This window comes from Thalassophryne amazonica, chromosome 1 (genome assembly GCF_902500255.1).
Source record: "Thalassophryne amazonica chromosome 1, fThaAma1.1, whole genome shotgun sequence".
NCBI classification, from domain to species: Eukaryota; Metazoa; Chordata; class Actinopteri; order Batrachoidiformes; family Batrachoididae; genus Thalassophryne; species Thalassophryne amazonica.
This window is the reverse complement of record NC_047103.1, coordinates 11950141-11966872: the sequence shown is the minus strand read 5'-3', so window position 1 is coordinate 11966872 and position 16732 is coordinate 11950141. Positions and strand designations below refer to the sequence as shown.

The 16732-nt window shown below is 46.4% G+C and overlaps 1 protein-coding gene across 2 annotated transcripts in view; it reads right to left on the bottom strand.

The window, feature by feature from the left end:
* hnf4g (hepatocyte nuclear factor 4, gamma) overlaps positions 1 to 16732 on the bottom strand; it is a 63348-nt gene that overhangs the window by 15566 nt on the left and 31050 nt on the right. For both annotated transcript variants that reach the window (XM_034163806.1, XM_034163736.1), the window contains exons 2-5: positions 11433 to 11598; positions 7657 to 7751; positions 3813 to 3919; positions 3544 to 3693 (exon numbers count right to left, since the gene is read on the bottom strand). In XM_034163806.1, coding sequence (XP_034019697.1) covers positions 3544 to 3693; positions 3813 to 3919; positions 7657 to 7751; positions 11433 to 11598 — 518 coding nt within the window. The remainder of the gene's footprint in view (positions 1 to 3543; positions 3694 to 3812; positions 3920 to 7656; positions 7752 to 11432; positions 11599 to 16732) is intronic.

Sequence of the window (16732 nt, the reverse complement as noted above, 5' to 3'; positions counted from 1 at the left end):
GGGTAAAACGTACCTCCTCCATCCCCTCCAACCACACTGTTAAAATTTAAATGCCGCCTGTGACCACCATGTACATATATTAAACAACAACTGCAAGTATCCATCCATCCATTTTCTTCCGCTTTATCCGGAGTCGGGTCGCGGGGGCAGCAGCTCAAGCAAAGCCGCCCAGACCTCCCGATCCACACACACCTCCCCCAGCTCCTCTGGGGGAACCCCAAGGTGTTCCCAAGCCAGCCGAGAGATGTAGTCCCTCCAGCGTGTCCTGGGTCTTCCCCCGGGCCTCCTCCCAGTGGGACGTGCCCGGAACACCTCTCCAGCGAGGCATCCAGGGGGCATCCGGAAAAGATGCCCGAGCCACCTCAACTGACTCCTTTCGACGTGGAGGAGCAGCGGCTCGACTCCGAGCTCCTCCCGAGTGACCGAGCTCCTCACCCTATCTCTAAGGGAGCGCCCAGCCACCCTGCGGAGGAAACTCATCTCGGCCGCTTGTACTCGCGATCTCGTTCTTTCGGTCATGAGCCAAATCTCATGACCATAGGTGAGGATCGGAATGTAGATCGATCGGTAAATTGAGAGCTTTGCCCCCCTACTCAGCTCTCTCTTCACCACGACGGTCCGATACAGCGACCGCATCACTGCAGACGCTGCACCGATCTGTCTATCGATCTCACGCTCCATCCGTCCCTTACTCGTGAACAAGACCCCAAGATACTTAAACTCCTCCATTTGAGGCAAGGACACTCCACCGACCTGTAGAGGGCAAAGCACCTTTTTCCGGTCGAGAACAATGGCCTCGGATTTGGAGGTGCTGATTTTCATCCCGGTCACTTCACACTCGGCTGCAAACCGCCCCAGTGCACGCTGAAGGTCCTGATTTGATGAAGCCAACAGAACCACATCGTCCACAAACAGCAGAGACGAGATTCTGTGGTTCCCAAACCAGACCCCCTCTACACCCTGGCTGCGCCTAGAAATTCTGTCCATAAAAATAATGAACAGAACCGGTGACAAACGGCAGCCCTGGCAGAGGCCAGCGTGCACTGGAAACAGGTTTGACTTACTACCGGCAATGCGAACCAAGCTCCTGCTGCAGTCGTACAGGGACCGGATAGCCCTTAACAAAGGACCCCGGACCCCGTACTCCCGGAGCACTCCCCACAGGGTGCCCCGAGGGACACGGTCGAACGCCTTCTCCAGATCCACAAAACACATGTGGACTGGTTGGGCAAACTCCCATGAACCCTCGAGCACCCGATGGAGCGTGTAGAGCTGGTCCAGTGTGCAGCGACCAGGACGAAAACCACACTGCTCCTCCTGAATCCGAGGTTCGACCATCGACCATCAGGCTGTGGCACACTTGGCCTGCCGGTACCTGTCAGCTGCCTCTGGGGTCCCACCTACCAACAAAGATAAGTAGGACTCCTTCTTCAGCTTGATGGCATCCCTTACTTCCGGTGTCCACCACCGGGTTCGGGGATTGCCGCCGCGACAGGCACCAGAGACCTTGCAACCACAGCTACGAGCAGCCGCATCGACAATGGAGGTGGAGAACATGGTCCACTCGGACTCCATTTCTCCAACCTCCCCCAGGATCTGGGAGAAGCTCTCCCGGAGGTGGGAGTTGAAGACTTCGCTGACAGAGGGTTCCGCCAGTCGTTCCCAGCAGACCCTCACAATACGTTTGGGCCTGCCAGGTCTGACCGGCTTCCTACCCTCCCAGCGGATCCAACTCAGCACCAGGTGGTGATCAGTCGACAGCTCTGCCCCTCTCTTCACTCGAGTGTCCGAGACACATGGCTGAAGGTCAGATGATACGACTACAAAGTCGATCATCGACCTCCGGCTCAGGGTGTCCTGGCGCCACGTGCACTTATGGACACCCTTGTGCTCAAACATGGTGTTCGTGATGGACAAACTGTGACTAGCACAGAAGTCCAACAACTGAACACCACTCAGGTTCAGATCGGGGAGGCCGTGTTTCCCGATCACCCCCATCCAGGTCTCACTGTCACCGCCCACGTGGGCGTTGAAATCCCCCAGGAGAACAATGGAGTCCCCAGTTGGAGCGCTATTTAGTACCCCTCCCAGGGACTTGAGGAAGGTCGGGTACTCTGCACTGCTGCTTGGCCCGTAGGCCGAGACAACGGTGAGAGACCTGTCCCTGACCTGAAGGCGTAGGGACGCGACCCTCTCGTTCACCGGAGTGAACTCCAACACTTGGCGACTGAGCTGGGGAGCAATAAGCAATGCGACCCCAGCTCTCTGCCTCTCCCCGTGGGCGACGGCAGAAAAATGAAGCACCCAGCCCCTCTCCAGGAGTTGGGTACCAGAGCTCAAGCTGTGCGTGGAGGTGAGCCCGACTATCTCTAGTCGGTATCTCTCAACCTCCCGCACAAGCTCAGGTTCCTTCCCCCCTAGCGAGGTGACATTCCACGTCCCAACAGCCAGGGGCTGTGAGCATGGACCGGGCTGCCGGGCCACCCGCCCTCAACCGCCACCCAATCCTCTCTGCACCCGACCCCCATGGCTCCCTCTGCAGGTGGTGAACCCACAGGAGAGCGGGCCCACGTCACTCTTTCGGGCTGAGCCCGGCCGGGCCCCATGGGCTAAGGCCCGACCACCAGGCGCCCGCGCGCGAACTCCAACCCCAGGCCTGGCTCCAGGGTGGGACCCCGGCTCCGCCATACGGGCGACGTCTTGGTCCTTGATCTTTTACTGGTCATGGAGGTTCTGAACTGCCCTTAGTCTGACCTGTCACCTAGGCCTATCCCTCCCCCTCTAGCTGCCACCTTATCGTGGTGGGGGAGTTTGCGTACCTGGATGATCCTAGGAGCTATTTGTCGGGGACTTTGTGCTCCCTGTAGGGTCTCCCAAGGCAACTATATATACATAAATATATTTAAACATTTTTGTTTCCGTATTTGTATGCATGTGAACACAGCTTCATGCAAAGAACTTATGGCGTTGAGTTATAGTCTCAGTATATCGACATTAAACTGTGACATAATGACTAAAATAGACATTTATTTTACATAATTACATTAAGGCTCTTGTACAGTTAATTTTAGTATTCAAGAATTTGTTTTTGTAGTTGGTGCAGTTGATGGTGAAGCTCTGGCTGCCTTTTTTCCCCTCATTTCGCTTCTGTTTAACAGGCTCAAGGCGCTCTCTCCACCCTTAGTAATGGCCACCGTGTGGCATGCCGCTAGTTACATGACGTCCATTCCAGTCTGTTTCCATGAGCATGACCACATTTGCTAATGCATGGCTGTATATGCTAATGCTGCCAGCCCACCACGTCAGTGTCTCAGCGTTAAATGGCACATGCGCACTCTGTGCATGGAAATCTAATAATTCCAGGGAAAATTACTTCATGTTGCTAGAAGTAAAATTTAGGCTTGAAATAGGTCTTCATAAAACTCCACGGTATGCAGTCCATTCTGGGCTAAAAACCACTCAACCAAGCTGGGAAAGGTGGAATAAAATGAGAAAAAAAAATCTGTCTGTGAAATGAGATTAGCAATCGTGTCGTTTGTGTACCTGGTCATCCAGTGGCAGTTCTCCAAAAGTAGGTATGTATTTGGCCCATTCCACCAACACCAGTAACTGTTGTCTCATGGAATCGCACACATCCCCAACGGTGGCCGATTTCTGATCCGACAGTTCTGTTATTCCAGGCGGGATGTTAATCTGAGGGAGGATGGATTTCAGAATCAATAATTGTGTTGCACAGATGACATGGTGACTCATAGTACCAGTGGAGAATACAAACTCAGTCATGTGTAGGAACTAAGACATGAGATTGTCACCTGTTGGGACAGCGATTCTGCTTGGGCCAGAATTGTGATTGGTGGCAGGTCTTGGTTGTCGGAGATATTCCTTCTGGAGCTGATCCGGTCTCTCTCGTTTTGTACAGCTGCAGTTAGCAGACGGACACGGTTGACTTGTGAAATATTCATCATATGGTGGAGAAAAGAGGGGGGGAAATAGTTCTCACTACCCATTTGGTGCCATAAAACCATTTCCCAAATTTTTAGGTCCAAGATTTGGGATTAGATTAAATTATGGCTGTGGTTTTTTAAACTGTAGCATACAGAGCCAGTGAAAGGGGGAAAAACACAATGGTTGCAATTATTCGGCAAATTACGCTAGCCTTGCTGCTAGCAATGCTAAAATGAGTCATATGTGTAACACAAAGTAACACAACTTCTAAAACAAATGATTGTAGCAAAATAATACCTCCTAGACTGAGCTGACGTACACATTAAAAACACACGCTTGAAGGAAACATTTCCATGCCTGTTGCTTTAAATAAAAGGAGCTGCTTCTGGCCACACCCCTTCTGTGATTCTCACAATCTCTCACATATCTTTTCTCTTCACAAAGGAGAGTTGATCTAACTTACCAACTCCCCAAGCAAGAACTTCGGCAGCAGCCATCAGGAAAAACTCCCTCTGATTTTTTTTGAGGAAGAAACCTCAAGCAGACCAGACTCAGAGGGGTGACCATTTGCTTAGGCCAAACTAATGGGAACAAAGATCAAAGAAACAAAGTACCACAATGAATTTTAAAACATGGGAAATAAGAACAGAAAAAAAAAATTCTGAAGGTTGAAATGTGGGACTCATTTTCAGAATTTGCTGTAAAAAGGGGTTACCAGAACATTTTGCACAACATGACCCCTCTCCCAGTCAGCATCAGACCTTTTGAACTCAAATACTTGGCAGTGGGTTGTGGAGCTCTTTGTGGGGGTTTTGGGTTGGGGTTGGAACTGTCCTAATTTTGTTGGCTGATCTGATGTCACTTGTTTGACTGGTGAGGTTGGGACTCTGGTCTTCACCTCCTGGTTGGACTTTCAACTCATTTATTGTGATAATTGGATTATTTCTGGTTGCTCAGCTCCAATATTTGTATCACTGTATGTTCTGACAGTTCTGTGTTTGTGCTTTTTTTATTTGTTAGTGTGGTCAAAGCAGATGGTCACCAAACTGAACTGCTTAAGGTTTGTTCCTACATAACAAGGCCAGACAAAACCAAAAAAAATTCCTGAGGGACTTTTTTTGTTTTCTCACCATCACCAAGGCGTTTGCTCTTATGTAGTGCCTTGGAGTGACTTGTGATTTGGTGCTTTGTAAATCAAAGATTCATCATGAACTAGGACAAAAAATGATGTTGAATATATACGCCCCATACTTCATACAAAACAGATGCTCAACAAGAAAATCAGTCAAAACCCCCGAACCCCCGTTTGTTGTTTAATTCTTGTCGTTTGCAGAAATTGTAGTGGGAAGGAACTGATTTCAGTGCAGCTCACCATGTGATGAACAGATCAATTTGGTCAATGAGGCAATAAATATTCACAAGAAAATCTGCACAAATATCTTCTATTGATTTCAGCTTCAGCTGCCTGACATTTCCACAGCCGTGGTGCGCGGTAATTAATCCTGATCATTTTATTTTTTTTATCTCGAACGGAACAGACAAGAAAACTAAAGCACCAAAAACAACACATAGTACTGATTAAAAAACAAAAAAGAAAGGAAATATGCTCGAGAAGGAGCAGGAAGAAGCAGAAATATTTATGGAGTCCTACTCCTCCTTCTGTTTTAAATGTTCAAAAAGACATTCTGACGTCAGCCAATTCAGATCCAGATCACCTCTAAAATGCAGCTGAGTCTTCCGTGCCCTAACATCTATCTGTGGTGCAACTTTGGTCAGAATCCGTGAAGTACTTTTGATGTAATCCTTCAAAGTCTATATAAAGTGAAATCTTGATCCAGAATCTGGATCTGGATTACCTCCAACATTTATTGGATTCTTCCACGGCCTAACATTTATCTGTGGTGAAAATTTTGTTAAAATCCGTGCAGTAGTTTTGACATAAACCCGCTAACAGACTGACAGACAAATAAATAAATAAATAAACGCAGATGAATTTATTACATCTTTGGCGGATGTAATAATTATAAATGCAAAATATGAACAAATAAAGCAACTTCCCAAACACATATGCCTACATATACATACACACTTACTGCATATATACATAAACACATATACATACAATACATATGTATGTACATTCTCAATTTCATACAATACCTTACTTACATATACTGTAGACACATATTGTGTTGTACTGTATAATTAGTTGTAAATCTTAATCGACATACCAGTGAGATTTAAGCCCCCTCCTCCCTGTACCTATCAAAAATAATCAGCTTGTATTTGTTTTTAAACTGGATGATGTTTGAACATTGTCTAAGTTCCCCATTCAGACCATTCCAAAGTTTAACTCCACTGCTTGATACAGAAAATGTTTTCACTGTGGGTCTTAAAATTCACTGTTCCCTCCAAACTATACCCCCCCCCCCCCCCCCCCCCCCCCAACGACTCTATCATTAAACACTGTCAGTCACTAAGTTTGTAGGTAACAAATTATTACTGACTTTATACATAAACAGTGCTGTTTGCAATTCAGTAATGTCATAGAGTTTTAGTATTTTAGATGCTCAAAATAATGCATTACTACAATCCTAAAATCCAACATTGTCAACAATTCAAATGGCTCTTTTTTGCAGTATAAAGACTGAATATAGAGAACTCTTATAAGTGTTTCCTTAGACATCTGAACAGTAAGTTAGATAAGGTAAAATCAGTGAACAATACAGAACATGAAGTGATTTATTATCCAAGAAGTGCTTTGCTTTTGCCATAACTGCAATACTACTTGATAATTTAGGGTGGATGTACTTAATGTGCGGTTTCCAGCATATTTTTTTTATCTACCATCACTCCAAGGAATCTTGTTTCATACACTCTTTCTGTGTTTACATCCTGTATCTTTATCTACACCTGATTCACTTCAATAATATCATGACCAGTGCATATTGTTGCGTATCACTGTACAATGTAAGTTTCATAAAAACATGGTTTGAGCTCATTAATACTTGTGTATTTTATTTGCAGCAGTTGGTTTTAAACTGGATTTCTCTGATATGCAAAACTGTTTTTTTTTTTTGTTTTTTTTGCAGTTGTGCAAAGGGGTTAAAACAAGTGTGCATTTACAAGAGAGAACCAAGAGACGTACTGCGAAGACGTATACGTACACCTGTAACATTCCAGCCTCATTATACCAAACAGAAAACCTGATCAATGTCGTAGTTTTTGTTTGGTTTATGAAGTCCTGCGTACAGATGGTGAGAACAGATAGTTGGGTAGTTAATCTTTAGAACAGAATAACTGTACAGGGTGGCAACTGAAAAAGGAGTCAAACGTTAACCAGTCGCAATCCAGAACAACATGCATGAATAACGCGTGATTAGGCGTCATAAAACTCTGTGCCAAGGTTACACCTCTCATAAATGGATGCACACTAATCACTTATTTTTATGGCCGGGCCAATTTGAGCCATCTTGATGTCACTTTTGAATTTCACCATTTTCTTCAATGCTGCCAATTTGAAGGACGTGTATTTGTAATATGCCCCAAACTTTAGTACAGTCTGTAGTTAAATGATGCGTATTTTCCTGTTTTCTATCATGTCTACAGGTAAAAATTTTAACGCATGCAAGAAAAGTTCCCATTTTGCAGGAAGTAAAGCAACAAATTAAAATGTTTTCTTTCATTTCTAGGTGTTTTTTTTCCCCCTACCTTCTTTTTTCATGCCAGCTCTGAAACATTTGGTGAGTCTGCAGAAACGGCACTGGTTCCTCTTGTCTTTGTCCACGATGCACTGTCTGCTGAACCTGGGTGAGCAAAATGGAAAATTACATGTCATTATATGACCCCATGTGATTGCATGACTTAATGCCAGAAGGCAAAACTTCCAAGTAGCATCTCACTGTTGCCAAGAAAGCAAGGCCTCCAGGTGACTGCAGCTCCCTGCTGCCGGTAGTTAACATTTCAACTTTGTATGACATCACTGATGTCAGAGGTCTGATATGTTTGTTAGACTCAGGACAGCAGAAGTTTGCAAAAAGCAGCGTTTCAATATCTGAGTTCTGGAGATATGATCATTAATATATTTTAGACGATGACCTCTGATTTGACCTTGACATGACCTGTGCTAGGAGAGGACACTGAGTTTATCCACAGTTTGATTGCAGACAGGCAAACACACCGATGTGACCGTTACAGCAGCCACTTTCCGCTTAGCGACGAGGCTAATTAATGGTTTCCTCTCTACACTCAACCAGTCAGCCAATCCCTTTGACCAAGTTTGTAAAAATCTACCTGAATCCCATATGCAGGTTTGATATTTGATTGGTTCTGCCTCATTTGGACTCCATCCATGGACTGAAATCCTGTTCAGGGGGAGTCATAGACTCTGGTCTGTGTCATACTACAGAATCCAGAAAGGAACAGAGCAGCGGCACCAACAAATATAGGAATTACTTCAAACTCACAGTGATAAAGTCAAGTCTGGGAGCATGCTCTGGTGCATCCATCACACCATAGAACCACCCCACGTCCTGGATGGTAACCAACCAGGAAGACACCCGGTTCATCCCCACTTCTTAAATGTAACCATGTGTTTGCCAGAGCCAGGTGAAACATGGCCATCCCTTTGGACTTCACCAGTGCAGGTGAGTCCCTCAACACTGAGGCACCTGCTTGCTGGATCATGCACAGAGAAACACGCCACATGGCCACACCTCCTTCCCAAGTGCAGGACCAACAGACTGAAAAACTCTTTTGTCCCTCAGACTGTACAACTCCTCAGTCAGGGGGAGGAGGAGTAAGTCCCTTCGGCTGCTCCCTTGTTTGCATTCGGGGTCACCACAGCAAATCCAAGGTGGATCTGCATGTTGATTTGGCACAGGTTTTACACCGGATACCCTTCCTGACGCAACTCCACATTACATGGAGAAATGTGGCAGGGGTGGGATTTGAACCCAGAACCTTCCGAACAAACCAAGCGCATTAACCACTTGGCCACCACCCCTGCTGCAGGGGGAGGAGGAGGAGTAACAGGAATTTATTTAAATCAGCTTATAACGCGCCAAATCACAACAAGAGTTGCCTCAAGGCGACTCACACAGAGTAAATAAAAAAAATTCCAATACACAACTAAAAACACAAGTAAAAGAATAAAACAGATAAAAAATAAAAGTTATTCATAAGAAAGAGAATAAAATACGTTTTAAGTCTCAACTTAAAAATGCCCACGGACCCTGAGTGCCTCACGGTCGCAAGGAGGCTGTTCCACAGAGCGGGTGCACGATAAGAAAAAGCTCTTTAAACTGCTGACTTCTTCTTCACCCTGGGAACATGCAAAAGTCCTGCATCCTGCGACCTCAAAACCCAGGCCGGCACGTAGGGTTTCACCAAATCAGCCAGATAAAAAGACGCCAGTCCATGAACAACTTCACAGGTTAATAACAAGACCTTAAAATCTGCTGTTACAGTAGATTTTAAGGTCTTGTTAAAACAGGTAGACAGAGGATGGGAAGGAGAGGAACAGTAGCAGCCAGTAGCGAGCAGTATTTCTGGTATTTATATTTGTATTTACATTTTGGAAATAGTTTTTTATGTCTACTTTTGTTTGCTCTGTGTGCTTCTTACCCTGTGTGCTGCTATACAATGCTGCTGGAACCTCAGTTTTCCTGAGGGAGTCTTGCTAAGGGATTAATAAAGTTCTAATCTAATCTAAAATGCCACAGTTGGTGTCACCTCACAGTGCAAGTAATACTGCCTATGTAACCATTTGACACAAAGTCACTCAAGTGGTAGCCAAGGATCCTCCAAAAACACTTGGGCCCATATCCGCGAAGCAACTCACACTCCTCCCAAAGAGCTCCTAACTTTGCCTAAAATTTCCTGGCAAGGAATCTTAGCCTAAGAGTGAGTCAGAAGTTGTCTGAGCAAGGAGGGGACAGAAACTCCTATCTATGTACCGAGGCGGGGTTGACCCCCATTGCTAGGTATGATGCAGTCCTCTAAGAGCTGTGATTGGTTGTCACGGAAAGTGGAGGAGAAAAAAAAACAAATGTGTTCTGCCTTCTTAGTCATGAATGGACAGTGAAATCAACCGATCATATACAGTAAGCTGAACTGCATTAAGATGTGTAATTGTGAGGATAACTTTATGATGATGAAACCCAGCAAACCCGAATGAATTGTTACACAGCTTGAAAATGTTTGAACGAACCTCATTCACATGCAGAATATCTATATAGTAAAAGTGTGCATGTGTGAATTTTTAGTACGTTCAAATACTAATAATAGGGGAGGTGATGGTCTAGTGGTTAAGCTGTTGGGCTTGAGACCAGAAGATCCTTGGTTCAAATCCCAGCCTGACTGGAAAATCACTAAGGACCCTTGGGCAAGGTCCTTAATCCCCTAGTTGCCCCCGGTGTGCAGTGAGCACCTTGTATGGCAGCACCCTGACATCGGGGTGACTGTGAGGCATTATTGTAAAGCACTTTGAGCATCTGATGTAGCTGGAAAAAGCGCTATATAAATGCAGTCCATTTACATTCATTGCGAGTACATGATATAATTGTAAATACATTACAAAAATACATACATGACAATAATACAAACAGTAATTATAATAATAATCATCATCATATTAACCGTGTGTATATGATAACAAGAACCTAAACAATTTATAAATACATTAAGACAGTAAATTAACATAAAATAATTACGTAGATCAAGCGGGTAGCGTGTTGTTGACTCACTGTCATCCTACATATATATAATATATATATATCTGTGCTTCTTCTCTGTCTATCCGCCATCTTCTCTGCTTAAGACACTCTTAGTCTTCTTAAAAGTCCTCCTCCCTCCTCTTACCAGTTTGGCACCTTAGGAGCTCTCTTAAGGCCTAAGGTGCTTTGCAGACAACTGTCATCAAGGGGAAATTCTAAGAAATGTCTGAGAATTTGAGGAATTCTAAGATTTTTCTTAGAATAATATCACTAGGACCTATTTTTAGCCTTAGGCTGCTTCGTGGATATGAGCCCAGGCACCTAAGATACCTGCACTTCACTTTACATCACTGGCTCTCACATCCAAAGCTGGCTCTTGGCATCAGCCATATAGGTTTCGTATGTAACAGATGTATGAATTCCACACTGCTGACTTCTACAAACTATCCAGTTTGCTGGATCTTTCTACTAAAGCAAGATGTACATCATTTCTGCTTCTGACTTTACTAAAAGTCACATTTGTTGCTGCTGATCAGTACATATAACGTTGGACAAACTGGGTCAAAACCTGTTGTCTATATTCTGCATGCTCAGTCTTTTCTCTGGTGTTATTGGTTTTTGCAGGTTGCAGTCTAAACCATAACGTGTTCTCCACAGGTTTTGAAAGTAGTCTGAACTAAAAATGCATTTTCACCATAGCCGTTTATCTTGTTTTTTGGAGCTGTGTAGGCGTCCAGGCCCTGTTGAATCTTTTCACCAAGCCTTGTGTACCTGCAGGTGTAGATGTGACTCTTGCGTATGGATCGTCTGAAGAAGCCTTTGCAGCCGTCACAGCTGGCGGCGCCGTAGTGTTTCCCTGTGGCTTTGTCTCCACAGATTGCACAGTTACTGCTGACCCCATCTGGACCGGGGAAGCTCGGCTCTGTCGGCATGTTGTCTGAAACACACAGAGGTGAAAACACACACATGTGAAAACCCACACATCTACACACAGAAACACACCGATAGATTCAGTCTGGCACATTCAAGGTATGTTTCAAAACTGTGTTTGGCAATGCCAATATTATTGTAGGAGAACAAAGGTCCAAGTCTTACTGTACGGTTGTGAGACTTGGATGTTAACCAGTGACCTCAGGCGGTCACTGAATCTTTGTAGGATGCTCGTGTACCACCAGAATGACTTTGTGCCAAATGGTTACTTAGGAAGACTCGGATGAGGAGTTTTCACCCGTATTGCATGGGAAAGGTCAGCGGTGACATTTTGGACATGGGGCTTGTTTCTCTGTGCACCATCCAACACGCAGTGCTAAGGAACCCAGTAGCTGGAGCAGTCCAAGGACTCGTCCAGTTTCACCTATTTGCAGCAGATAGATGGTTACTTTCAAGAAGACCGGTTATCTTCCCAAGTGGTTGCCATCCAGGACACACAGTGGTTCCACACACATGCTCCCAGGTCTGATCTAGTTATGTGAACCAGACCTACAAGATTTGGTTATTTAAATGAGAAAAGGGAAATTCTCACAATTAATTATATATAATGTTTCCTATTTGAACATTGTTGAGTTCTTAGAGTGTAGACTCGAGTCTTCCATGTGCCTTCTGGAAATCTGCAGCTGAAATTTCACATCTTCTTTTGAAGAACTACTCCACCATGAAGCTGTCGAGCAGATGATGTAACAGACTAAAATATGACTTCTCCAGTCACAGCCACAGACGTCTGGAATGAGGTGGGCCACTTGTTTATTATGAAACAGATTGTTTTTATTATAACCCAAGTATTGCCTACTCCCCCTCTAGCTGCCACCTTATCATGGTGGGGGAGTTTGCGTACCCGGATGATCCTAGGAGCTATGTTGTCGGGGGCTTTGTGCCCCTTGTAGGGTCTCCAGAGGCAAACAGGTCCTAGGTGACAGGTCAGACGAAGGGCAGTTCAGAACCTCCATGACCAGTAAAAAAATCAAGGACCGAGACATCGCCCGGTATGGCGGAGCCGGGGCCCCACCCTGGAGCTAGGCCCGGGGTTGGGGCTCACGCGTGAGCGCCTGGTGCCCATGGGGCCCGGCCGGGCTCAGCCTGAAAGAGCGACATGGGCCCGCCCTCCTGTGGGTTCACCACCTGCAGAGGGGGCCATGGGGGTCGGGTGCAGAAAGGATTGGGTGGCGGTCGAGGGCGGGTGGCCCGGCGGCCCGGTCCATGCTCACAGCCCCTGGTTGTTGGGACGTGGAATGTCACCTCGCTGGGGGGGAAGGAGCCTGAGCTTGTGTGGGAGGTTGAGAGATACCGACTAGAGATAGTCGGGCTCACCTCCACGCACAGCTTGGGCTCTGGTACCCAACTCCTGGAGAGGGGCTGGACGCTTCATTTTTCTGGCGTTGCCCACAGAGAGAGGTGGAGAGCTGGGGTCGCATTGCTTATTGCTCCCCAGCTCAGTCGCCATGTGTTGGAGTTCACTCCAGTGAATGAGACGGTCGCGTCCCTACGCCTTCAGGTCAGGGACAGGTCTCTCACTGTTGTCTCGGCCTATGGGCCGAGCGGCAGTGCAGAGTACCCGACCTTCTTGGAGTCCCTGGGAGGGGTACTAGATAGCGCTCCGACTGGGGACTCCATTGTTCTCCTGGGGGATTTCAACGCCCACGTGGGCAGCAACAGTGAGACCTGGAGGGGGGTGACTGGTAAGCACGGCCTCCCCAATCTGAACCCGAGTGGTGACTTCTGTACTAGTCACAGTTTGTCCATCACGAACACCATGTTCGAGCACAAGGGTGTCCAAAAGTGCACGTGGCACCAGGACACCCTGAGCCGGAGGTTGATGATCGACTTTGTAGTCATATCATCTGACCTTCGGCCACGTGTCTCGGACACTCGAGTGAAGAGAGGGGCAGAGCTGTCGACCGATCACCACCTGGTGATGAGTTGGATCCGCTGGGAGGGGAGGAAGCCGGTCAGACCTGGCAGGCCCAAACGTATCGTGAGGGTCTGCTGGGAACGACTGGCGGAACCCTCTGTCAGCAAGGTCTTCAACTCCCACCACCGGGAGAGCTTCTCCCAGATCCCGGGGGACGTGGAGACATGGACCATGTTCTCCACCTCCATTGTTGATGCGACCGCTCGTAGCTGTGGTCACAAGGTCTCTGGTGCCTGTCGCGGCGGCAATCCCCGAACCCGGTGGTGGATGCCGGAAGTAAGGAATGCCGTCAAGCTGAAAAAGGAGTCCTACTTATCTTTGTTGGTAGGTGGGACCCCGGAGGCAGCTGACAGGTACCGGCAGGCCAAGCGCGCCGCAGCCCGTGCAGTTGCAGAGGCAAAAACTCGGGTCTGGGAGGAGTTCGAGGAGGCTATGGAGGATGACTATCGGTCAGCCTCGAAGAGATTCTGGCAAACTGTCCGACGCCTCAGGAGGCGGAAGCAGCTCTCCACCAGCACTGTTTACGGTGCGGGTGGGGAGCTGTTGACCCTGACTGGGGATGTTGTCGGGCGGTGGAAGGAGTGCTTTGAGGATCTCCTCAATCCCATCATCACATCTTCCGAAGAGGAAGCAGAGACTGGGGACTCAGAGGCAGACTCATCCCTTACCCAGGCCGAAGTCACCGAGGTGGTTAGAAAACTCCTCAGTGGCAAGGCTCCTGGGGTGGATGAAATCCGTCCTGAGTACCTTAAGTCTCTGGATGTTGTGGGGCTGTCTTGGCTGACACGCCTCCACTCCACTCTGTAGTCAAAGCTTCCTCTACCCTTCTTCTTCAAGATCTTTTCATCTTCAAGGTTGCAGGTGTGAAGGCGATCCTGTCTGGCTGTTCCCACATAATGGATTCCTTGCTCAAGGAGCTTCACTACCAATGGAACAGAGGTGAAGTAGTTGTCTAAGTAGACCTTGTAGTTGTGACCCTTTGGAAGTGTGGAGGCAAGTTTCATCACAACATCACCCGACAATCCAAGTTCAGATTTGACTTGTACTCCAGTGTTCACGCTTCTTTGGTAAACATCAAAGTCAAGCATCATGCGAGAGATTCCAGCTCTCACCCACACTTTGAACCCCCATGGGTGTGGCGTGCCTCGCATATACTGCTTGATGCTGCAGAACTTCCCCTTGAAAGGAATCATCATCTCATCCACAGAATTGTGCTCTTTGGGGTACCACCTGCAGATTCTAGATAAACTGTATAAAAAGATGGGATGGTGGGGAAAGTGATTTCAATATGAAGTGCTTACACACTGCACTAAAGTAACCCATTCACATAACTGGTCACACAACAGTGTACAGCTGAATGATCGTAAACTCTGATTATCATACTAATAGATGTGCAGGTTACAACAACACCTTACATTCCTGAGCATCATCACCTGTTACAGAAGAATGGAAACACGCCCCAAAGCACCCCCCACAGCTTTGACTATGAATTGATCTGAACATTCTTATCATGAAGCAAGACAAGGGGCAGATGTGGACTAACAGAATTACTTTGTTAGAAAGTCCTGCTTTATGTGAAAAGGGGAAAATATTGAGTGTTGAAGGTGGTTAAAAATCATAAGTAAATGAAAAAATATATGTATGGCAATATATCATTACACACTAGTTTCTAATACAATAATATGTAATCTAATATAAGGCTAGAGTGTGTAAATCATGTGTAGTTTAAATATATATTGACGTTCCTCTCAAGACGTTCCTCTCAAAACTGGGTTGTGTTGACTATCACAATCACCAGCGTTGTGATATTGCAACAATTACAAAACAAGCTCTAAATAAAATGTAAGACACATTTTCAACAATGACTACATATGGACATGTTCTAGACACTGTAACAAACACACACACACAAAAAAAATATTTAAAGCATTTTACTTACTTTAAACAGATTAATCCAATCCAATGAATTGAGGGGATGATGGCGTCTCAAAAATCTGGAGGTTGTGTGACTTCTGAACCCTAGAGCAAGACTTATATATACTCAACAAAAATATAAACGCAACACTTTTGGTTTTGCTCCCATTTTGTATGAGATGAACTCAAAGATCTAAAACTTTTTCCACATACACAATATCACCATTTCCCTCAAATATTGTTCACAAACCAGTCTAAATCTGATAGTGAGCACTTCTCCTTTGCTGAGATAATCCATCCCACCTCACAGGTGTGCCATATCAAGATGCTGATTAGACACCATGATTAGTGCACAGGTGTGCCTTAGACTGTCCACAATAAAAGGCCACTCTGAAAGGTGCAGTTTTGTTTTATTGGGGGGGGATACCAGTCAGTATCTGGTGTGACCACCATTTGCCTCATGCAGTGCAACACATCTCCTTCGCATAGAGTTGATCAGGTTGTCAATTGTGGCCTGTGGAATGTTGGTCCACTCCTCTTCAATGGCTGTGCGAAGTTCCTGGATATTGGCAGGAACTGGTACACGCTGTTGTACGCCGCTCCAGAGCATCCCAAACATGCTCAATGGGTGACATGTCCGGTGAGTATGCCGGCCATGCAAGAACTGGGACATTTTCAGCTTCCAAGAATTGTGTACAGATCCTTGCAACATGGGGCCGTGCATTATCCTGCTGCAACATGAGGTGATGTTCTTGGATGTATGGCACAACAATGGGCCTCAGGATCTCGTCACGGTATCTCTGTGCATTCAAAATGCCATCAATAAAATGCACCTGTGTTCTTCGTCCATAACAGACGCCTGCCCATACCATAACCCCACCGCCACCATGGGCCACTCGATCCACAACATTGACATCAGAAACCCGCTCACCCACATGACGCCACACATGCTGTCTGCCATCTGCCCTGGACAGTGTGAACCGGGATTCATCCGTGAAGAGAACACCTCTCCAACGTGCCAAACGCCAACGAATGTGAGCATTTGCCCACTCAAGTCGGTTATGACGACGAACTAGAGTCAGGTCGAGACCCCGATCAATCAATCAATCAACTTTTTTCTTATATAGCGCCAAATCACAACAAACAGTTGCCCCAAGGCGCTCCATATTGCAAGGCAAGGCCATACAATAACCATGAAAAACTCCAACGGTCAAAACGACCCCCTATGAGCAAGCACTTGGCCACAGTGGGA